The 25,803-nt window shown below is 42.2% G+C and overlaps 1 protein-coding gene across 1 annotated transcript in view; it reads right to left on the minus strand.

Moving 5' to 3' along the window:
- Window positions 1-21,211, minus strand: part of si (sucrase-isomaltase (alpha-glucosidase)) — a 112,770-nt gene extending 91,559 nt beyond the window's left edge. The window contains exons 1-6 of the mRNA XM_050069993.1: window positions 20,966-21,211; window positions 11,682-11,805; window positions 9,936-10,021; window positions 9,515-9,635; window positions 1,014-1,123; window positions 564-715 (exon numbers count right to left, since the gene is read on the minus strand). Coding sequence (XP_049925950.1) covers window positions 564-715; window positions 1,014-1,123; window positions 9,515-9,635; window positions 9,936-10,021; window positions 11,682-11,805 — 593 coding nt within the window. The 5' untranslated portion in view covers window positions 20,966-21,211. The remainder of the gene's footprint in view (window positions 1-563; window positions 716-1,013; window positions 1,124-9,514; window positions 9,636-9,935; window positions 10,022-11,681; window positions 11,806-20,965) is intronic.
- Between the last annotated feature and the right edge of the window lie 4,592 nt (window positions 21,212-25,803).

Genomic DNA, 25,803 nt, shown 5'->3' on the forward strand with positions numbered 1-25,803 from the left:
ATTGCTTTAAAATCGATGTTGCTATATTGACAGTTTTCAATTCTAATCATAAGGTGATTGTGAGAAGGCTGACGAGCAACTGGACGAGGAGAAGGAGGGGAAACACAGAATCAAATATTCAGCAGCTCAGATTGTTTTAGAATATTTTCGGGCACTGTGGCTCTTACTGTATTTCGCCTCAAGAATTACATCCGCACAGTCCACTGTGAACATAGCTCACAGCATCATCTTAATAAAACTCACGATAACAATCCCCTGCTACAGTACATGCTTCAACCACCATCCTTCCCTACGGGTACAGCCATACAGCATACTGTGTTGCCAGTATTTGCATTATCTAATACTCAGTAAATACACAGTACGTGCCTCCATGCACATTTTATTTTGTTGAATTCACACAGTATGTGCTGCTGTCTTTTCCTCCACTGTCCACATGGCAAACAATGTGATATTGTAGTTCTTATAAACAACCCTGTCCCCTTCCAACACAAATACACAATAAACACACACACACACACACACACACACACACACACACACACACTCACACAGTGGGCACTCACAGGACTTTTTTGTTTTCTTTCCTGCGCACAGTGAGGCCAAAGGGTTTGTGTGTCATCTCCAGTGTGTTACTGATGGGGCTGGAGGGGTTACTGTTGAGGCTGCTGATGTGCTCATGGGGGACTTCAAACCTCCGCCTGTGGGCATCATAGATCTGAGGAGAAGAGAGACAGAGGAGAGAAACAACCACACAGGCTGTGTGAGTGTGGCCTCGTATCTCACGGTCATGTTCGTACTTTGGAGTGCACATCGCTATTTCTGTCCCCTTTTGTTCTGTGCAACATTCGTGTTGGACATGCTTTGATAAAAAACGACTTTAGGAAGTAATTCAACCCGACTAGGTTTATCTCACATTTTGCTCTGTTGATGTCTAAATGTGTACGTGTGGATGTGAGTGTGAAGTTGTGTGCACGCAAAGAAGGTGTTTAACAGAGATGTCTGTCAGTGTGTACCTTGAAATGGAGTCGATTGTTGGACTGCATTTCTGCGTGAAATGACAGCTCCTGTATATCAGCCCCAAATAAGGAAGGAGAGGCCATTCTCTTCAGCTGGGCTTTCCTTACTGCAAAATTAAAGACAACACACAAGGTTATTAAAGGTTATATTACAGGTGAAATGTTCATTTTAAGAAGTAAACCACATTTTGCTTCTTAACTCCCAAAATGAAGATGAAATGACAAAAAAACAAACAAATTTCTTAATATGGAATTATAGTGACAGTGTTATGGTCATTGCTTTAGTCGATCAGCCAATATGGTGATCATATTAGCCTGTTTCTTCTACAAATGGTGGGTTGCTGTCCAAAAGTGGGTCATGGGTCAATTCTGAATGGTGTCCAGTTTTGACGCTCAATATATTTTACTGTGTGGACCTTGAATGAATTACTAAGGAGAAATCTGGACCCTATGGCTGGACCAGTTGGGAACCATTGATTTACACTGTCCAGGTCCTCCACCAAAACTGTATATAAAACTGACTTAAGTCAGTTCTGTGGTTTTATGCATCGTGATAATCTTTATTTTTTTAGGGGTTTAATGGGAAATAATAATATTCCCTCTCTTGCTGATAGTTAGGTGAAATGATTCATACCTGTATATTACTATATCTGTATCTTGACACTGAAGGGGTCGGCAATTCGATTTAGGCAGCAAAAGTACTTGGTAATGTTTAGGAAAAGACTGCAGATGTCGCTAAAAAACAAACAAACCCTGCTCTGATTGGCACAAACGTCCTGGTAAGAGGGGGTCAACGGTTAGGTTTAGTCAACAAAAAATACCTAGTTATGTTTAGGAAACCATTAGTCACTTGAGGTGACTAACGTAAGTGGTCAGGGGTTAGGTTTAGGCCAGTGGTTCCCAACTGGTGGGTCACAGTCCAACAGTGGGTCACAGGTCCATTCTGAATGGACCGCAAGTCACTCACAAATGTGCCAAGTTTGACAAAAAACACACTTTATTTTGAAGTACAGTGAATTTATGGTACAGAGCTTTTACTTTGAAGTGCCGTTTACTGCTGAGGAGTGAGTGGCTAACAGAAAGCTATTTCACAGAGACAGCAAACTAGCTCAACGACATGGCCGAACATGAGTATGATTCAGAATATAATAAACTGTGTGGACCTTGAACTAATGCCTAAGGAGAAATCTGGACCCTGTGGCTGGACCAGTTGGGAACCACTTGTTCAGGCAACAAAAGTACTTGGTAATGGTTAGGAAAAGATCATGGATGTCACTTAAATACACCCAGCTTTGAGTGGTACAAGCGTGGCCAGAGAGGCAGTGGTGTGTCCCCAGTGGTGTAGTGGTAGTTGATGAGGTGGGTGTACTACAAGGGTAGAGTGGCACAAAGTGTATGCTGTTCTCGAATACTACTCTCCTGGGCCAAAGTTATGTTTCTTGGACCCATCAACCTCCACTTTATGCCCTTTAAACTATGTCGGTCTTATAATCACGCGGACGGGTTTACATTGGAGTTGGGGGGAAGCCCCGTCTGTCTCACACAGATGCTAAATTGTACCACACTGGGGACACTGGCTAAGTATTTTAGTGTTACAACAACACATTGTGGTCTCACAGGGGGTTGTATGCCGATGGTTTCCTGGCAAAATCATGGTGACAACAAGACTCCCAGAATGTCAAACTATTCCTTTAATATAACATCTCTGACTGATATTCAGTATTAATATTCAAGAGTTGGTAAACGTGAATGGTTTATTAATGAAATAACAGGCCCCGCTGACATCCAAGCTCTGGAGAGTAATTGTTGAATGAGCTGTGCATAAGCGGCATTAGTTATGGCAACATAAATGCATTGAGAAACAAAACATTTAATAATCATGACAAATACATGTTCCCTACAACAATTAGTAAACTGCATAACAATAACAATAACTGCAACAGTCCTTAGTTCAAGCGCTACGCTTCAAATTCATCAGGTGAACTGGGATGAGAATTCCTTCAAATGCAGATGTACTGTATTCCCAGGTTATCCATTTACCAGTATGATCAAAGGGTGCAATATGCTCACAGAGTCCACAGTTGCCTCGAAGTTAAATGTGGGTAATTTGCATTGTAGCCTTGAGCGATACTATGTCAGGATGCATGTAAAAATATTTGAACACAGTTAAAATTATATAAGAAGGAGCGCTTTCATTTTTCTGTATTGGTTAAAGTCCCTGTTGAGTAACATTTAGCCTATCTCAGACAGACTGGGAAAAGTAATGTTACCTTTCATTATAAGCATTTGTCACCTTTCAAGTCAAACACCTTTGTTACACGGCTTCCGTACGTGGCGGCAAGATGGAGTAGTCGCACTTTTCCATGCTCCTGACCTACTAACTTTTAAACCTTTCTAAGAGTTCTGCCGCGACAGCAAAACCAGTCATAAACACTCAAATATAATCTCCAACAGTCTCCCACAGCGGCAATATGTCTACCAGTTCTAGGAAAGACGAGCAAAAGAGTGAAGACTCGGCGTCCAGCACCGTCACGGCTACGCTAACGGCTATGCTAGCAGACCACAAGACAGCGCTCCAGGCAGTATTCAACGCTGCGTTTTCCAAACTCGAAACGAAGCTGGACAATATCCAGGCCACTTTACTGGATCACCAACAACGTCTCTCTTCGCTGGAAGCAGCTGCTACCACGACCAGCCAGGATATGCGAGCCATGGAGATGAAGCTAACTACGGTAACTGAGGAAAACACCACGCTAAAAGCCAAGCTTATCGATCTCGAAAGCAGAAGCCGCCGGCATAATACCAGGATTGTTGGGCTTCCCGAAGACATCGAGGGTCCCCAGCCTACGGCGTTCTTCTCCCAGCTCCTACTCGAGGTCTTTGGGGAACAAACTCTGGCTTCAGCCCCGGAATTAGATTGGGCCCACCGTACGCTAACAGCTAAGCCGGGCCCTGGTGGGAAGCCCCGGGCCGTCGTGATATGCTTCCACAGATTTCAGACCCGGGAGCTGGTGGTGCGCAAGGCCCAAAAGCTGTGAGGCAAGCTGAAATACAAAGGTACTCCGATCCACATATTTGAAGACTATTGTCCTGAAATATTGGAACAACGTTCAGCGTACCGCGACATCATGAAAGAGCTCTACAACCTTGGCTTCAAACCTGCTCTCCACTACCCGGCTAAGCTGCTCATTACGACCGCGGAGGGAAAGAGGAGACGGCTCGCTTCCCCCAAGGACGCCCGGGATTTCATCGCGGCTCACCGCCGACACAGCGCCGGATCTACAGAGGGCTGATTTTAGTATCGGGTATGTTTGTGTAAAGTGTAGGATTATTATGGAAACCCGGTAATCTATGCTAAAAGGGGGCTAACTTCAGCTGTGTTGTTGTTAGCAACTAGTCGTGACCGGTGTCCGGCTAAATTGAAATGACTAGCCCCCTGACTGACGGATAAAGCTCTGTAAAGAGTTCGGTACTGTGTTATGCGGAGTCATCTTTATAATGGTTATGTTCACCTGTGTTTAGGCTGTTTTTCCAATCTGCCATACTACATGTTGGGGCCAGACTCTGATCCGGTTGTTTTTAGCAAGTTGCTACACCTAGTGCCAGGCTAACTTATCATTGCTACTGTCTAATGAAGTCACTAAAGTTATGGACCATATGTTACACTTCCTATTACGGAGATTGTGTTTCCTTAAGGTAGAGCGTCCCTCTGTTAAACTTTGGAGTATTTTTGTTCTTTCTACTTTTCTGCAATTTTGCCTCACTGGACTTGCTAACCCCCATCTGATTATTGTTGACCTAATTATCTTTTCTAACTTGAGGTAATCTACCTACAGGAATTACACCTGGTTTTTTTTCTGTTTCCTTTGTATAATTTATGAATCATGGTCAGCATTGTAATTCATAAATACTGGGGGTGCTATGCTGTATTTGTAGCTACTGGATTGCTGTTTCGTTTGCACTTGAAACTGTTTTTTTTTATTTTGGTTACTTGTTGCTGGGTTGTTGTTGTTGTTTTTTCTTCTTTATTATTGAACTCACTGACTATATTGAGATGTGCTCGGGCTGGAGCAAGGACTGGAAGAATCATACAGATGCAAGGACAATGCATCTTTGTGCAATGGACACCAAAGGCTCTGTTAAAGCAATGGGAAGTTAAGGTCCAGGGACTCATGTTAAGTCACTGGCCACGTGGTTCTGTATACGTGGCGTCTATGTACCTGTTTAGTGTGTATGAATGTATTCTATTTTATTTTGTTCACTTTGTTATTGTTTCTGGCATACTACATGACGTCCGGGTTATTCTAGCTAATGTCTACGGCCCTAACTGGGATGACAGTTCATTTGTAACCAAACTTTTCACATCCTTCCCAAACATTGACAATTACCATATCATTGTGGGAGGTGATTTCAATTTGGTCCAAGATCCGTCACTCGATAGATCCTCTAACAAGGTGCTCCCTCTAACTAAATCAGCTAAGACTTTAGACACTTTTGCTGAACAACTTGGGCTCTCAGACCCATGGCGACGTAAATTTCTGACTACCAAACTTTTTTTCTTTTTTCTCACATGTGCACCGCACTTATTCTCGCATAGATTTCTTTCTCCTGGACAACAGACTCCTCCCCAACATCAACTCCTGTGACTATCACAGTATTGTCATTTCAGACCACGCCCTGACTTCCCTCGACCTCAATTTTCGTGTACGGATTAGGCCCCTTAGACAATGGAGGTTTAACTCTGCGCTGTTAGCTGAAGACCATTACAAGCAATTCCTGTGCTCCCAAATTACACTGTTCTTTGACTTGAACAATCTGCCAGAAACCAGAAGAGCAGTGTTATGGGAGGCTTCGAAAGCCTATATCAGAGGTCAACTAATTTCTTTTGTTTCAAACCTGAACAAAACTGAAACATCCCATATTACAGAATTGATGCGACAGATAAAAGATGTTGACATCAAATATGCATCTAACCCAGATCCCAACCTTTACAAAGAGCGCCTCAAACTACAAACAGATTTTGATTTGGCTTCCACTAACAAAGCAAAACTACAAATACTCAAATCTAGACAGTGCTTTTTCGAGTCTGGGGACAAGGCCGGGAAGCTTCTGGCTCATCAGGCCAGGGCTGAGGCATCCTCAAAATTAATCTCAGCCATCAGCTCCGATTTGGGAGAGACTTATACTGACCCGGTTAAAATTAATGAAACGTTTGCAAAATTTTATACTCACCTATACACCTCTGATCACCACCCAATTGCACATGAAGCATTTAATAGCGTTACATTTCCCCAGATAGACGCCGAAACTGCTAGAGGCCTGGGAGGACTCATAACTGTTGTTGAGGTTCAAGATGCCATTAAATCATTACAAAGCAGTAAATCACTCGGTCCTGATGGCTTCACTGCGGAATATTATAAAACTTTTTCAGATATCTTAGCTCCAGTACTCAGAGACATGTATAATGAGGCATTTCTTTACGGTCGGCTGCCAGACACCCTGTCAAGGGCCACCATCTCCTTAATTTTAAAAAAAGAGAAGGACCCTTTACTATGCAGTAGTTACAGACCGATATCTCTTCTAAATGTTGACCTTAAAATCCTCTCAAAAGTTCTCGCTTTCCGTCTCCAACGAGTGTTGCCCGCAATCATCTCATTGGACCAAACGGGTTTTATGCCGGACCGACAGTCCTCCCACAACACCAGACGACTGCTTAACATCATTCACTCACAGAGCTCTGAGACCCCTGAGATAGTGGTATCCCTCGACGCTGAAAAAGCGTTCGACAGGGTGGAGTGGGGGTACCTCTATGAGGTGATGAATAAATTTGGTTTCGACTACAATTTCATTCTCTGGGTCAAGCTTTTATATTCTTCTCCCATGGCCTCAGTACAAACAAATGACATGCTGTCACCACCCTTTCTTCTCAAGAGAGGCACGAGACAGGGCTGTCCCTTGTCGCCTCTCTTATTCGCTGTTGCGATAGAGCCCCTGGCACTTTGGCTGCGCTCGGAGAAAGGTTTTGAGGGTTTTGAGGGTATCACCCGATTAGGCACAACGCATAAAGTCTCGTTATATGCGGACGATTTGCTCCTGTACATTTCAAATCCAGCTAGCTCTTTACCCGTGATTTTTAACATCTTAGAATGGTTCGGGGCACATTCTGGTTACAAACTAAATTATCAAAAAAGCGAGCTCTTTCCTATCAACTCACTGGCTAAGCAGATCTCGCGCTCTATAACCCCATTCAGATGGACTGACAACGTTTTTTGTTTTTTTTTATCACAGAGTCCATGTCAGATATGTTCCGTGCTAACTTTCTACCTCTGGTCGAGAAGACAGAGAGAGACTTTGACTGCTGGTCCGCCTTACCCTTGTCCCTCGCGGGTAGGATAAATTTAATCAAGATGGTTGTCATGCCCAAATTCCTTTACCTCTTTCAGCACATTCCCATATACATTACCAAATCATTTTTTGACAAAGTAGACAGGATTATATCCAAATTTCTATGGGGGATCAAGCCGGCCTGAATTCAAAAGACAATCTTGTAGTCTCCCAAAAAGGACAGAGGTCTTGCACTCCCTAACCTTAGGCGATATTATTGGGCAGCTAATATGCAGAAAATTTTATATTGGATGAATGATGACCAGGATTGCCCTCCCGCCTGGACTCAGTTAGAAAGGGCAGCCTCGCACCTTTCTCTGCGCTCTGTCCTATGTTCCCAGCTTCCCTTCCCTGCAACTCCCATGGGGGCGAACCCAGTTATATCGGCCTCTCTGAAAATATGGAGCCAACTCAGGAAGAACCTTGGCCTGCAGGGCCCTTCTGTCCACTCTTCAGTTCTTAAAAACCACGCCTTCAAACCCTCAAACACAGACCCAGCATTCAAAACTTGGCACGATAAGGGTATCATCAGCATCAAGGATCTATACACAGACGGTATTTTCTCATCTTATGCAGAACTCTCCTCCAAATTTCATTTACCAAGCTCCCACCTTTTCCGTTTTTTCCAATTCAGAGATTTTGTTAAAAAGAATTTCCCCCATTTTCCTAATGGCCCTCCTAAAACTCTGATAGACACCCTGCTAGCTGTGGACCCCAAACGAAAAAAATGCATTTCAGTGTTGTATAACTCCCTATGTTCGACCACCTCAGAACCTCTTAATTTGATCAAGACTGCGTGGGAGAATGAGCTGTCTATGGAGCTGACAGATCAACAATGGACTGCTGCTTTAAACTTGGTTCACACCTCCTCCATTTGCGCCCGTCACGGCCTGATTCAATGTAAAGTTCTCCACAGAATCTACTACACGAATGCGAAACTAGCCAGGATCTACCCCACCGTTAGTGATACCTGTAATAGATGTAACCAGTCCCCTGCCAATCATTTCCATATGTTTTGGTCCTGTCCTAAATTGATGACCTTTTGGCAAAGTGTTTTTAATACCATAGGTGGAGCTTATGGTCAAACTATTCCCCCTAACCCAGTATCAGCCATTTTTGGCTCCCCACCTGACATTGACCTCTCTGCTGCGGCGAAGCGGGCTCTGATTTTCTCGACATTGCTGGCTCGCCAGTTGATTCTGCTTGATTGGAAGCTCCCCCATCCTCCATCATATAACCATTGGGTCAAAGAAGTTCTTTACAACCTGAGACTTGACAAACTTAAGTTTTCACTCAGTGGCTCTATCAAAAGATTCCAAGACACATGGCACCCCTTCCTGGAATTTGTTAATTCCCCTGACCTTATTCTAGATGCAGAGGAAGAATAAGCTGTTGCCCCTTTAACTTCAACCCCCCCCCCCCCCTTTTTAATTTTATTTTTTTTCTACGTCAATCATTTACTTATTNCTAAGTTGTGAGCGTCGCTTGTCCCAGTCTGGTTCGGACCTGAAGTGGGTGGGCTTGTGGGTGGGTGGGTGGGACTAGGTTTAGAGGAGCAGTTGACATGCAGCTGTACAGCCATATCTCCTTCCATACTATTTGGTTACACTGTATGTCAAGCTATTGAAAAATCCCAATGAAAAGATTTGGAAAAAAAACAAAAAAAAAAACACCTTTGTTACACAAAACAAGCTCCAGAATAGTTTTTTTTTTTTTGTCTTTAATAAAAAAGTTCTTATGCTGTTCGAACAATGTGATGGAAAATGTTACCGTTCAGACTTGATATAAAATGTTTCTTCTTTGCTTTTACACAATAAGTGAGTTCACATGAGGCAGTGAAATCAAGCAGAAAATGGAAAAACCTGCATGCTACAAAGTCAATCATGTTTTCTGATATGCCATCCATGTCATATTTCATAGGAAAGCATGCCTCAGGCAAAGTAAGTATAAAAAGAAAAGCTATGTGAGGAAGACAGACAGGTAGACAGACAGGTTGAAGGAATGCGGAGCAGTTAGAATTAGAAAACAAGCTAAATAGAAAGCCGGATGATTCCACCAGTCAGAGACCACATGAGCGGGAGTGCAGGGCACAGAGAGAGGAAATGGGGATTTACCGTAAGGATTTGGCTCCTCCACTGATTGCACTGTGTATCCATGGTTGGTTGAGAAGAAACACCAGGGAACATTTCTCTCATCCAGTGGGCTCCAGCAGCATCCACGCCGCTCACATCCTTGCTGTTCGAGTAGAGAGGATGATGTTGGTGTCATTATCATCATCCACATTACCATTATTGTTATTGCTGTTACTATCATCATCGCTATCTTACAAATAAATATAATCACGGTAAAAGTCCTGTCACAATTGATAATGTCAAAGATTATGATTTCTAAGAGTAAGAATTAAGCTGTAAGAAGAACCAGTCATTGCGTAATCTTCGACTCCACCTCGATGCCAAATCTGTTTACAGTCCGTGGACGAACCGTCTCCACAAACTTAATTTTTGCATTTTTGGAAATGATGATGATGACTCATACCTTTGAGGCTCCAGCATCAGGGAAACAGTCCACTCTCTCAGCCAGAGGAATGGTGGGACACTGAGGAACGAATGCATCAGTAGCTTCTGCCAAAAGATGAAATGTTTACTTAACACAGAAAATCAAAGTGAAAACCCAATCTTACCATGATAAACTACTGAATAGACTCACTTAAGGTTCATATCTATGTGAGCAATGACCTGATAGTTCCCCCCCCAATGAGAGAAACAACATGACTAGTTATTTCAGTAAAGCCCTGTGGTGGCTGTAGTGACGATGAGAGCAAAGGAAGACAAGGTGATTTTTGTCATGGATCAACATTCCTCTTGTACAAGGTGGGACAAGAGTTAAGTTGATTTTGGGTTTTGTCAGCCTGGTCCGGTGAACCAGCTTAAACTGGTTTGAATTTTATACTGAACCAGCTGAACTGGCATTTGTTGTGATGACACATTCTGGCACGGCATCATGGCGGTATATCCAACTTGTATTGCTGAGCTGAGCACTGCAACATGAAGGGGATCAAATTTCAGTAGAGGTGGGAGGGGGGGAGAGCGGTGCATGTTGTGTTTGTTTACTAGTTAGTTCATGTGTTTTTTGGGGGTGATGGGTTGAGACATGGCAGAGTTAAGCACCGTTTAACACTTTCGGTATGGTACCTTTGGAATCAAAAGTAACCCTTCAGACATGGTACCATTAGTCCTTCTCAGGCAAGCTCAGGGGTTTAGTGTCGCTAGAGCCCACAGGAACGATGCCTCACGGCGCTTTTTCTTCAAGTGAGGATTGGGATATATGCAGTTTATATAATCCAGTCGAAATTAATATATATTTTTAAACACCTGAAGATCCACTCATTACTAGAATTGTATGTCATCCAAGAGACACAATATAAACCAAAGTAATGGTCAAAGTTGTCACAGTGAAATTTAAGGTGTGCTGATGGTTGTCAACTCATACATTGAGAAACATTACAAGTAAATGTTCCTCCTTAAAAGTTGATCAGTTGATTGCCCAATCAACTCTGTTTGGTACCCCAACAGAGGGGGGACCAAAAATGGGGACGGTACGAAACGGTTCCATTGGTACCATCCACAACTTTTCACAGTTGAAACGGAAAAAAGCGTACCGAACTGTACTGTACCGCACCAATCAGTGGAAACGGGGCTTTCGTCCTCAAGAACACTAAAACTGGAAGGCGATGACAAATGATGCTGTAAAGCCGATAGGATTGTCAAAGAAAGCTTCTATGTGTTGTTTTAATTGGCAGTTCCAAACAACATTTTATTTTTAAGAGGTTTTTTTTTTTGGATTCATAGAAAAGCTTCAGTGTGACGGGGAGGACGACATGTAGCAAAGGGCCATGGCTCGGAATCAAACCCTTGGCCGCTGCAGCTAGGACATATCCTTAGTACGTGGGGCACCCGCTCTGCTAGGTGAACTACCGGGCGTACCCATTATATGTTGTTTAATTTGGAGGCATTTTTTCCACAGGCAATTTGTGACATCCAAAATAATATAAAGTTAAGTTACAGGTTTCTTGAACTATGGCTGAAAATATATTAGTTGCCAGTTGATGTCTGTTGATTACCGACAATATGCAACTAAATATGATGTTGATTTTTCAATGAGCTAGCTAGCTAACAGTTTCACAAATACAGGGGGAACATGGTGAAGGTTTAGGGCTAATGTTCTAAGTTTTTTTTCTTTGTTTACATATGCATTTATGTGTGTGTAAGTGTGTTCACCTACCATCTTTAAGGACCCCAGGTTCTCCAGTGACATATAGAACTATGAGAGTGACGGCCGCCACAGACATCAAGGCGAACATGACTATGAGAGTCACCTCCAAACCTGAGAACCGCCTTCTCCCCATCTAACACACACACACACACACACACACACACACACACACACACACACACATACAAACGCACACATACACACATACGCAGAGACTGATTACAAAGGCCAACATCATTAACACCCAATAATGACACCAAGTTTACTAAAGGCAAGGTCTCAGAGGTCTCAAAAAACTTCCCTGCTTAATGAGGCCCATTGGCGGGACACACACACGCACACATGCACAAAACAGCCAAACTATAGTAAACACACATATATTTTCCTTGCATTAACCTTGGACTCAGCAAAAGCTTTCTGAAGTTAAAAAAACCTAACTAAATTGAAAAATCAGAGCGTAAAGGAAAGACACGAAAAAGAGCAAGACTTTAAAAACGAGGAACAGGGAGTCGACAAAACTGCCCGACAGGCCGGGCCTGGTCTCTGCAAAGGCACCCATCATATCACTCAAGCAATTAGGCTTCACTCCAATGTACTCTTGGAGACAAAAACAAGGTGAATGTCTGTATGTGTGTGGGTATGTGTCTATTTGGGTGAATGAGAGGCTTATAGCCATCCTGTTTAATGTGCTGTGAAGAGCAGGCGAGGGCAAAGAGAGAGACAGAGAGTCAAACGTGTGCATGCCCCCCTGCACACCATGCAGAAGCACCAAAAAATCGGCTGCAAACATGCACTGTAACACCGAGACACACAAACAAACACATTCATACAGTACAAACCTTTTAGCCTCTCTCTTCTTCCATTTAGCCTAAGTGCCCAAAAATAGCTTCCACCCATAACGGCATATCGCTTTACTTCTCCCGACACACACCCACTCTGATTCGTGTACATGAACGCACACTTATAAAAAAAACAGGGCACTTTATAGCTGCACTGTTGAGGTTCCCATGAGTGCAGGCAGTTTAGAAAATGATCTGATATCTCATTTGAACTTTTACTTAATACCTTGAGTTCAATGGTTACTTTGAGACATATCCTTAAAAGTTAATGTCAGCCCAAGAGGAGGTTTGTCACCTGTAATTATGTCGAGGACTGATATTAATAAAAAGAAGGAAAAAAAAAGTGGATCAGTGCAGTGTAAATCTGAGTAAAAAAAAAATCTACACATCAGTATTCAAAACCCTCCATAGACATCTGTTCCTCCGGGCTGCATCGCAATTGGCGGTGGATTATTTACTCTACTGGCAGAGAGCTACACATAACCAACATTATCATTAACAAACTTGGTCACAGTGTGTCCACAGTAATATGGATAGAGCAGCATAATGCAAACATCTGCAAGCTACAAAAAGTCAAAAGCAAGTCTGAATCTATAACAAGTAGGATTTTTGACTGCAATAGTTGTGATGCAGTTCTCACTAGCATTACAGTAAAAATCTATCATACAACATCATATTGTAAATCATGCTGCATCATCAGCATATGATATAAGTGTAATACAAAGTAATGATTATTTTTTTGAGTTGAGCAGGTAGACAGCCCACAGCTGCAGTCTTACCTTGGCTCTCTCCGATGTTCAGGGCAAAGTGCTACTGAGTTCAAGTGAGATAGCACCTTATAATCCACAGGATGTGTTGTGGTCATAGGGCCTCACCACTCCTTTACTGCGTAGTTTGTGCGTATATGTGTGTGTATGTGTGCACGCGCACATTTAATAGTCTGAGCATGCAGACCCCAAAGTCATAAAATGTCAGATAACCATCTACAGTGTGAGAAAACAACTGCAGCCTGAAATCCCCCATATCAGCTTGTTATAATCAATCCCGCTATCATGTTTGAGTCCACAGAGCCGTGTGTGTATGTGTGTATTCTTGTTTGTTGATGTGCATACTTGTAGGGTGTAATTTACTCAAAGATTGTTGTGTGTGGTTTTTTTTTTAATGTATGTAAGCTGTGACTTAGCACGAACAGTCTTTACCCCACTGTTACCACATCACCAATCATGTACACACACACACGCACACATGCTATGTAGTTGGTTGCAATGGAAAGAAGCACCTCAGTGGAGTATCTGAATGTAATATCTTGGAAATCCACTGTGATCAGAGCTTCATAGTTGTTTGTGTATTTTAATATCACATGATTATATAACAGATGGTACAGCAATATCTGTATTGTTGTAAGTAGCAGCAGTCAGGTGTTGTAACTTAACATGTTTGATCAGAGATCTTCTACTGGGATTCTGGACAGTGGTGGCATCCAAGCCAGATGCTGAAAAGATGTATTGGTCTCTGCTGGATGCTTATATGAAATTTTTACCCCTTCTATAGTGTAACTTTTTCAGTCTCTGGAAATAGCCACTCACTTTCTGATTTCCACAATACGTCCGTTGGCTGTCTCCTCTGCCCTTGTGATAACAGCAGCTCAAAAAATGACACCGCAGTTGGCTGTTCTCTCACTCATTAAAGCTGTAAAAACAGCTCGAGCATGTTCTACACGTACAATCAAATAGCTGCCATGGCGTTTATCTGATCCCTAATCAGTTCAACCACAGATTGATCATGTAGGTGAGGGTGCATTGATCTCTCTGGGTGTGTAAGCAGCGTGAGTTAGAGTCAGTGAAGGCGATAAAGTCCCTTATCTCGCTCATAGTTCATAAATATGGTCCATTAGTGTGTTTGTGTTCGGTGATGTTGCAGTTTTTGGCTAACATTAGCTGAACTGTAAATTGGATAAGCACAGAGGTTAGGCTTCTTTTAGCATTCTTGGCAATTACCAAACAAATTCAGGTGCATTACTTTGGGCAGACCCTGATTTGCATGCACCAGGAGTAAACCAAGACTGGTGGCAATCAGATTTGTGATCTGGCCAAAAAAGGATTTATTTATGCGGCGAAATTAAAGTGTGTTTAATCTTATCTGGATTTTATGAGGTCGTTGAAATGACAGGTGTAAATGGGGTTTACGATGACCAGGTTGTCACATCACCTTTAAAAGTGGCCATTCTAAACAGCTATAAACACTTTAAACACTAGCGCTGCCCCCTAAAAGTCGACCAAATTTTATTCGTTGGTGAGATTTCATTTGTTGCTTAGTTGCACTAAAGAAAAGAAAACAAAAGAAAGAAACAAACACACATGAGACTCTATTAGCAGCTGCACCTCGTCAAAATAAATCAACACCTATATGACTGGACTGTGTGGCAATTTAATTTGATACAGGAAGTGGCCACGCTCAGCAGTCAGACAGGAGTCACGTTACAAACCAATCACAGCCAACAGATATCTTTCCCTTCTTCTTTACGTCTGTCCCACAGACGATAGGCCTACACACTTATAAACAGCGCCTGGAAGGAGATCAGCTCTGCACTCAGGATTTCAGGTAAATAGGCTATACGGTGCTTGTTAAGGGTACTTAGCAACATCAGATACAACCTGCTGCCGCACTCCTGAAAGCTGGCACAAAAAAGTCACAAAAATAGCACCCAGAGCCCGACCTCGCGTCTTTCAGGTGGTTAAAGATACGATGTGTACGGCCCCTAATTTCCAGGGCTGGTACCTGCGGTTATTCCACAGGCTAGTTAATAACATGTCGGGCAGGAAATCCAAAGTGTGGGATCATTTTGAGAAGGTGAAGGACGAACCCAAGGTGATATGTAAACTCATCTTCATTGGTCGACTACAAACATGACGTATCATCTGAAACATGGAAGTAGCTACATGCCCATTAGCCACTTAGCACAATCATTACTGCTTTGCCCACAGCGTCATTAACAGGCGGCTTGCTCAGTGTGTGACGTGCACTTGTAGATAAAATATAGGCCTATATTAATGAAGGTTCATTAGTACGCTTTTGTATTTCTCTGTAATGTAGCACAGTGTTAACAATGTTACTGATACTATTCTTTCTCACACCTTCAACTCAAACCATTGTGTTGCCCCGCCCAAAATATATCATTTAATAATTAAATTAATGTTGTACACATGTGGGTCGAATAATGTCCCTAAATGAGGACTATTGGTCGACTAGGAAAATTCTAAGTTCGGGGCATTCCTATTGAACACATGATTTGTTTCGAACATAAGTCTTTAACAAATAGTAAGAGCAGAGTACAGAGCTCTGCTTGTAATCATAGAACTGTAGTCACTATGTGTAACTGTTGCTCAATTTCACACAGTCTTTGTCTCGTAACAATGCTTTCTCGGCTTTGTGGGTGAAGACAGATGACTGCACCCTCTGTTGTGACACTAACACAATGCCACAATCATCATCATGTAACAGGTCAGCAGCAATGATGAACAACAGTAACCTCCTCTTTGGTCATCACGCATGTGGGAGATGTTGGGACCCACAGCAATCTGAAGCAGGCAGTTGGCTTTCTGCCTTGAATCGGATTTATTTATTTATCTTTATTTATCCTTTATTAAGCCAGGAGGGGCTCATTGAGGCACAAATCTCTTTTTCCAGGGAGTCCTTTTTGTCTTGAAAAGAGATTAAATACGACAGAAGGCAGTCTCCAGTTGTTCGACAGGAATTTCTTTCTGAACATGATATCACGAACATGAAGTTTCCTGGGTCTGGTTTTTGAAGTGCCAAAAGAGAGTGAAGGTTCTGTGGTCCAGCACCACCGGGTCTGTGCTGCCTTCAAAGGCAGAGCTGGATCAACTCTGCACTTTCTGTTGATTTAGTTTGTCAGGCTAGAAAGGACTGCAAAGCTATGGTTTAAAATGTGTACAGTGTCTACGGCCAGACATCCATCCATGCCAAGGCACTCTGTAGTTTGGTGATGGCGTCAGTCCATGTAATCCCAATAAACAGAATGGAGAGGATCAACTGAATGAGCTATTCACTATCTAGAGACACAATCATCTGCTCTTCCAGCACAGAGCTTGATTGCCTTGGACTACGCGATCGAAGAAGCCAAGATGAGCTCTGGTTGAGTGTGTGTGTGAGTGGTTCCGTCTAGGTGAGACAGCGAAAGACAAAGGGCTTTCATAACAGTTACCATAATTTGGCTAAGATGCATGGGTGCAATGATGACTTAACATCTTGTGGGTGTGTACGTACATGCACAGAAATGTAGGCGTCCAAGTCCGTCTCTGATCATTCTGCTCACTCCTTTTCTCTCTCCTTACAAATCCAATACCACTCTGCCACTGCCAATTTCAGGTACTCTCCCTCTAGAATGCAGCGCCAGCCGATTTCAATAGAACAAACTGAAATTGGCAATTCACTCCCCTGTATCGATCCAGTCACTTTAAGACTAGGCACTCAACATTGAGAGCTGCCAACCAACCAAGATTATATAAGTGTGTTCATGCGTGTGTGTTGCTATTTGTGTGCATCAGGGACTGGGAACCCTCACCAGCATTCTGGAGAATCAATACCTGGATTGTCTCCTTGATTTCAGATCTGCATAAACCGAGATGTTATTAACTGCTAAAATGTTTCTCCACTGGTATCATTTACAGTGCCAGGAAAAAATGAATGAAGCACTTTGAGTTTCCTGCATTTTTGCATGATTTAGCTGTAAAATGTTGTCTGATATTCTTTAAAGTCACAATAATGGACAAACTATGTCCCACTGACATAATTACATTAAAACAATTTAATTATTTGGTGTATTAATTCCATTATTTGCTTGAACATTCAGGTCAAGTCAAAAGTTTCTTGTATGTGACCAGGAGGAACTTGTTGACCATTTCCCTTTACAAAACTGTTTAGTTATATTCAGGTTTTTTGGAATATCTTTCATGAGAGGCATTATTCAGTTCATGTTACAGAATCTCTGACTGATTTGAGGACATTTTTGTGTTACATCTCACAACCTCTGCAGCTGTCCTTAAAACTTAAGGTGCTTTCAGACCTAGAGTCTGCTTGCTTTGGTCCAAATCAGGCACTAATTTTGTAGCAAAGCTGCGTAATTGCCGAGAGTTGGTTTGTGTTCTCACGGCATCCAGGAAGTATCTTAAGGCAGTACAGGAGGAGGTGCACATTAATAATCCTCCTGGACTGTACCACGCTCATGTTTAACCCAAACAATGTGTCATGTGACCGCAGTTGGTTCAGATCGAGGTCAGAACACGTTCTCACCACAAACAAACCGCACCAGAGTTTGTTTGTAACCACCTCTTCAAGAAGGTCTGCCATTGTTGTGATGCGCACCGGAGTGTGATTGCTGTGTTCACACCTGCCCGAACGAACCACACAAACTTGAGTTGGATCGAACCAAACAGAGCAGGTGTGAAAGCACCCATGGACTTGTAATCAATATGTGTTTGAGTGCATTGTTTTCTTAATTATTAAAGGTTGTTTAAGGCCGGGGGGCAGCAAAACAACTTTAAATCATGGAGATCCCTACTCCAGGCTTCACTGAAAGGTGATAATGTGTGTTGTACTGACGTAGTGTGTTTACTTTGAAAGAGACTGTGTGTAAACAGAAGACATTGCATGTAACAGGCATAACTTGACACGGTGTCCCAGAACGTCAGCAACCAACACACCCAGGGAACCTTTCAAGTTTTATCTGGAGGGTCCATGACCAAACGTTAATATATGACGAGGTCGGAGTGAGAATGTGGTGCATAAATTGTGACCTCACTGACTTTGAGATACAGTATGTAGACAGATTGTTAAACCCAGTATAGATTTTAAGAAGCTGGAAATTATATTCAGCCACAAAATAAGCCTGAAAAGCTGGAAATCAGAACTAAAGTACAGGGAGTTGCATAGAGATGATACACCTTCTCATCTTGTTGCACTGGTGTGAACTGGCAGGTTGTTAGAACCTTGCAGAACGGCGCACTGCAAGTAGTTGCCTGTTTTCAAGTTGTCTTGTCTCAAATCAAGGCACAACGAACTACTAACTACAATTTCAAATCGGGAAAATCTGTCTTGTAGTACCTTTTGTAGAGGTCATTTGTGAAGGGGTTCACCTACATACAAATACAAACTTCCTATTGGGATTTTTAATTTGTGTGTTGTTTTACATAGTCTGTATATTTGTTTGTTATAGCGACCATAGACCACATTGTATTGCTGTTTAATACATAAATAATTCCAAAGGGCTCACTTTCTTTGTCTTAGCATTGTAGCACTTAATCACATATGGATCTTTATTTTTCTTTCTTATTTCATGACTTTTGTAACATTTTATCATCAACATTTCCGTATTGTAACTGTTCTTTGAAGCACAATAAAACACTCTCAAGGTCTCAATATAATAAATGTGTTTATATTGACTTTTATCTGGCCTCAGCTCTCTGACTATGTGTCTCTACACTAAATTATTTTTCCAGTGATAAATGCCATGTCTATTAATAATTGAGCGGATGAAGGTATAGCAAATGTTCACTCTGGAAGAATACTCTTCCAAAGCACAATCTCAGTCTAATGCTTTCAGAGATCTACATCTGCATTCATCCAAACAAACCTCTCCACAAAGTATGACAAAATAATCACCATGCTTCTGACAAAATTGCAAGTCTTTCTACTGCTCTGCCATGTAGAAAGGCACATTTTGTAATAATTTGTTTGCACAAATCAGTAATTCTTACCCTTGAACTGCTAAATAAGAGTGCATGAATCACTCATTTTTTTCCCCTCACATTAATGCTCTCTTAAATGAAACTGAGGTTCAAGGTTTGTTTGGCTTGTTTGAACACCAAGAGTATTAGTGGCAGGCGAGCAGCTGTGTTTAAAAGGGGACCTATAATGCTTGTGTATTTTGGGTTTCCACTAGAACATGTTTACTTACTTTAATGGTCAAAAACACTTTATTTTCCTCAAGCTGTCTGTGCTGGAACACTTGCATTCACCCTCTGTCTGAGATGCCCTGTTTTAGCATCGATCTCTTTAAGACCCTCCTCCTGAAGAAGCCCAGTCTGCTCTGATTGGTCAGCATTTCCGGGTCTTCTGTATCTCAGCGTCTCTGCAACGTCATTGCAGCTGGGTAATGACTGACAAGGAGAATCGCAAAACTTTCTACCATGAGAAAAATCCCTCAGTAAAAGCTTCCGAACCAAAATCCTCACAGCGGCACATATTCCAGTTGGAATACATGTAGTAGTGTACTCGCAGCCAGGAATGACTGTGTATAACGGCACTTTCTCCCCTTAAAGATACAAAATAAAAGCTTCTAATTTAACACTACCGGACATGTTTCAGCTGGAATATGATCCAGAGTTGTGGAGAAATTAACGATATTGACAACCAAGATTTCATGTTTCCCTCATGTTAGCATGTGGCTACATGTAGCAGTGTAGGCTACCTATTTGATATGTATATGTATATGTATATGTATGTATAATTCACAGCAAAACCAAAGTGGAGGATCTTCTATTTCTGATCTATTATTGGTGTTACTAACTAGGGGTGTAAATCACCAGCTTCATCACGATACGATATTATATCGATTTGTTTGGATGACGATACGATGTTTGCCGATATCACAAAGTCTGTCACGATACAATTTCGATTCGATTCAGTAGCCTGCGATCGCTATGACGCAATATCATATGCCCATCAAACACAATCATTAACATCAACTCACAAAAACAACTAGAATATGATTTGACCATTTTATTTCTGAGCTCTTCCAGGTATCAGGCATTTAAATGAAAAACAGTTTTCGTGTGTAACAAAAAACCTGCCTTAACTTTCGGTCTTGTCTCGCTGCATTTCCCCCTGATGCCGCCAAGCACCATTAAAGTATAATGTTGACTGGCCGCATATCATGCTGATGTTAAAGGACAGATTTTTTCGTCAGAATCTGATGCCACAAGTCACTGTCCAAGTGCCGGATTTCGACGACTTTGGAGTGAGACCAGGTTGGTATATTTTATTTTCCAAAAATAATAGGGTAGTTCGATATTGGTATTGTATCTGTATTGTTTGGTTCGTAATGTTTACCAGAGCTGAAAGCCTCATATGTTTCAACACTCATTGTTTGCTCTTTCCTGGCTTGGTCTCTTAAGTCGGCTACACACATACTGCTGTTTAATACAGTGTACTGAAAGTCATGCAAAATGTACATGATGAGCCACAAAGAGTATGAATTGACATTGAGATGTATGGCAGTGCAGTAGTTTTGACCGTTAACCCTTTGACAACCTGTTTGAACAATACAACAGTCAGTTTCTGCATAGAATACTCTCCTTCAGGGCACAACTAATGCTATTGGCATATTTTTCTGTCCCAGTAATAATATGTGCATGCAAGTTTTAACCCTGTTACCTGCTGGGGTCCAAAGCAGCTGTTGTCTCAGTGCACCTCTCTATGCACTTGATCTGCAGCCCCTCCTTTGTTGATTCACTTCTTCACATTGGGGGTTCCACTTCACACGTGTAAGAAGTCCATCTGTTGAACCCAGTGCATCAGAAGCTATCCCAAACACCAGCCCATTTTGTTTCCCCCACATATCATTTCCCTAAACTGGTGAATTCACTGCATGGATGGGTGCCATTGCTCAGAGACTTTGTACTGTAGCAGTGTTGGGTTTTGTTGACTCAAGGTTTCAACACAGCAATCTGCTGAGTCCAGAGCAGTCTCTGTAACCACCAAGAGTGAGTCTGCTACTTACCTTTTATGCATTTGCTTAGCAAAACAAAATGTCAGTGTCACAATCGACACATCTTTCGATCTCCTTTCAGTATCCTCGTGTTGCAGCATTTTCACATCCAGGGTAACCCCAGTGATAAAGACTCTCTCTCAAGGAATCTGCAAGTAACAAGTTGTGTCCTTAAAAACCCTGACCCTATATTATAGGCCTCTGCTTGAAAATTGCATACGCATAATGAAATGAATATATCTCTGCAACCACAAGGTCTATTTGAATACTATTGGTGTCATGGTAAAGGGAACACTTGTCAGATTGGTTAAGATGTGTAAATATCAGTATATGTGTTACATGTGAGGAGTAAATGAAGATGGCACACAGCACAAATGAAATATTTTGAGGTTTGCCTAAAAAAAAAAAGCATTTTCAGTATGAGTATCCCTTTGGAATGATGCAGCTGCAGCTCTAAACCTCTATCACATCATAGTACAATATGTGAACATTAACTCTGCAAAGGTTGATTCTGATAAAGCAGAACAATATAAGAGAGGTTTTAGTACAGAAAATTCAGGTGAGCTCTCCAAAATTGCACCATGTTTGCATGTGATTTTTGTCATGTACAGTCCTGTATCTTTCATTTTTTGTTTCTGTTAATCCCTGTTGATGTTTAGGGTATACACATACAACTTTTCCTCTATTTCCCACTCCAAACTAACCAATACACCTACTACATTTGAACCTGAGTTTCTATTCAGAGCTTTGGAGGCCTGTATCTCCGCGACGGCTTGGCCGATTTGAGTGATTGACACCTTGTTTGATTCGTTAGAGCCAATAGAATGATGCTATACTCACAGTGCTGTAAGCCAAGCAGAGTCAGCAGAACGCGTTGTGGGGAGATGTTGGCTGCTGTGAGTGGTCATTGTTTTTGTTACCCCGGAACCTTTTTTTCTGCCCGGATTCATTTGAATGACGGACAACTTCCGGTAGTACGCAAACGGAGCGTGAAACAACAGCAGAATGCGCTTTTTACAGCAAAATTAATAAGGTAAGAGCCATATTACAAATATATTTTGGCAAAGAGATTTCTGTTGTTGTTGTTCTTTGGGCTGTAGCTCTGTGATGATTAAAGGGAGAGTGCTTTGGACACCAATAACGTGTGGTCGAGTTAGAGCCCGAAATATACCGAGTGGGTCGGGATATCGGTGCTGTTTGGAGTTGTTGGAGTTAGTTAGTTACAGCCTTGTAGCTGAGGTTCTGCTGTTAAATTTGATGGGCAACATCACTATATTCTTCTGATCAGTGTATTGATACACACCAGGCCTTTATTAGCAGCTCTAGAGGTCCCCCTATTGGGGGACTTTAGGGTTCAACAAGCATCTATGTGCTGCTGGTGGAAGTTAATGGTGGGTGTTGGGGGTAATTATAGTCCATGCAATCATGGTACTCAACCTCAGATAACACCATATTGATTAACCTGATGCCCTGAGTTTTTTGTATGTGAGAATGAAAGCATGTTACAGGCACATGAGGCTGGTACCATAGACAACAGTATGGATACCATATATTCCAAATGTCTCAATGATGTGATTAGCGACACTGATTGGTGCTTTTATTGGCTTCTGATTTCCATTAAAGTGTGTTGGGTCTCCCACTGCATCACCCGCACTATGTCGTAGTATGGCTTGCGATGTGCGACGGGATAACCCCCTTCCTGACAGTTAAACTGCTGCCACGGGATGAAGTTTAGTGGTGGAAAAAATGATTATCTTTGCTTTCAGCCTCACAGACATCAAACCAAGGGAGTGGCAACATAACAATGAACTGTCTGTGTTGATATAGTCATTCAACCTCTTTGGAGACAAAGTCATCAAGCAATTACACTGGGGTGTTGCAGTTGTTCTCTGTGTGCGATTCTCTGTGTGTGTGCGTTTATATGTGTGTGTGTTTGTAACTGTTATATCACCAATGACTGCACAAGCCATAATATGCAGGTGGCCTATCTAAGTGTTCCCATTATGCAGTATTCCCCATAAGCATGGCACAGATGTTAGACCCCTATGGGGGAGAAACAGCATATTGAATGAAGAGGAAAATGCATAAGCACAACTCTGTTCTCTCTACTTTCTCTATTACACACACACACACACACACACACACACACACACACACACACACACACACACACACACACACATACATAAGGCTTCTGCTGCATCATTTCTAAGGGAAATGTCATCCATCCCTGCTGCTGCTCTGCATGCTTTGACAGGAATAGACTCACACACACACAGGCATATGCACACACACTCTCTCACTCTCTCATAAAATAATGAGTTTGCTAACAACTGCCTGTGTTAAGCTTTGATAGCTGCTTTAAATGCACCGTGCGCCGGATCCGGTATAATGATTAACCTCTATTTATTTGTGTGTGTTGTTATTCACGTTCGGTGCAAAGCTCACCAGTCGCTGCTATCTGTCGAAAGAAGGTCAAAGTGTGAATATTTCTAATATATCTCCTTCTCACTGTCTTATGTCAGCGGTGTTGTGAAACCCGGCAGTGACCTTGTGAACTCGTGAAGGCTTGGAGTTCAGTGGAGTTGTAGAGTATCGCACAGAAAGCCGAAAAGAAAAGAAAAAAGGAGAGGGGGGAAAAAAAAGTTCTCGCTCCCCTTTCATGTGTCGAGGTCTCAAATTTACTGCTGCTGCTGAGCTGCTCACGGTCTGCGGAGTATCAATATTTCATTATTTCATATCTGTGTGCTGAGCAGAAGAGGAAAGCGTGCTGTGTGTGCGTGTCAGTGTCTCTCTTTGTGTGCAAGTGCACATAAAAGATTCTTTAGTTCTTGGACTACTCCCCACTTTACCACCATCGTTCTCTCAGATTGCATAGCAGATTTAAAAGCTAATATAATCTGACAGCTAATTATCTTAAATTGAATGTGCTGACGATGGCATAATAGTCATGCCATTAAAGGATAAACAAAAACTCACAGTCATCCGTAGATCATTAATTCATTCTTAGTAAATGCACATTTTCTTCTTCGTTATCCCCACTGCAGCATGACAAACATCACAATCATTCAGACAGAGGTCAGCAAAAAACACTCATCACCTCCACAACAATCTTCTTATCTGGAGTTATGAGTGGTGCTGAGATTTTCAGGAAGAGTAAACTGACCTTTGTTGGCAGAAGTTTGGAGGATAACATTAGCCATAATTGTTGGGGCACTAATGGACAGGGCTTGTTTTATGCATAATGATTGATTTACATGCATTTAGCGGATGGCAGGCCGGCAGTCAGTGGATGTGAACCTGGGTTTACTTCCTTCCAGGGCTGGGCAATTAAATGAACATTAATCGAAGCCGACAGTCAGAACCTCTAACGGATGTAATCTTGCCCATGCCAGTAAACTTGTTTATTTTCAATTCTGTTAATGCTTTCCCCACTGTGTGTGTTTTCTTGTACTGTCCCCTTTATAACGTACTATCGCATGTGTAGTCACGAGACTCCGCCCCTTCCAGTCCGCAACCTTGAAGCAACATGGAGGAGAACTCAAACACTGGGCCAACTGAGCAACTTGAACAGCTTGTAGAACCCGGTCTAACTCCTAAGTCATCGAAACCCGCCGCTTGGGCAGTGACTTTCAGCATCAGGAACCAACGAAAAAAGGTGTCCTTTAACATCGGCATGATACGCGGCCATTTGAGGTATAATTTAACGGGGCCCTGCGCCATCAAAGGGAACGCAGCAGGACATGGACAAAAGTTAAGGCGGCGAGACTCCGAGTGGGGCGGGCAGGAAGGGTGATGGATGGGTCCAACAAAACACAGACTTTCACCCGAGAGAGCAGTGTTTGCGTCCCATAAGACTCTAAAGCCATACCCTGTTCCTTTTCCTAAACCTAACCACATGTATTTGTTGTTGAACACACGACACGGTGTCGCAGAACGTCAACAACCAACGTACCCATGGTACCTTGCATGTCGTATGTTGATGTGGAAAGTCCATGACCAAACGTCAATATGTGACGAGGTCGGATATATTGGCTTGTACCAGAGAGAAATGCCATGACCATCGCACATCTTGACTTTTGTGAAGATGACACCAAACAGAGGGAAAATAAAATCTAAACACTGTTTAAAAACTATTCAGTGACCAAAGGTAATACCACCAGTCTGTTTCAGTACTTGGAGCACAATCATGTTACCAAATATGCCTCCACAAAGCAGCTCTTGATAACACAAGCATTTACAAAGGCTGCACAATATGAAAAAGATTCAAGAAGATTGAAAGAAATAACTGACGCCATTTTCTACTACATTGTGAAGGATATGGTTCCCATAGCTACAGTGGAGCACAGTGGGTTTAAACACATTGTTAAAACCCTCGAAAGAAGATACTGTGCCATGGCGAAAGTATGTTTTTGACCAAGTGGTGCCAAACATGTACAGCACATGTTGTAAAAAGTAAGTGATGCAAGTTTTTTTTCTACTTTTGACATGGCATTATCTTAAA

The sequence above is a fragment of the Epinephelus moara genome, chromosome 2 (genome assembly GCF_006386435.1).
Source record: "Epinephelus moara isolate mb chromosome 2, YSFRI_EMoa_1.0, whole genome shotgun sequence".
In the NCBI taxonomy this organism is placed as follows: domain Eukaryota; kingdom Metazoa; phylum Chordata; class Actinopteri; order Perciformes; family Serranidae; genus Epinephelus; species Epinephelus moara.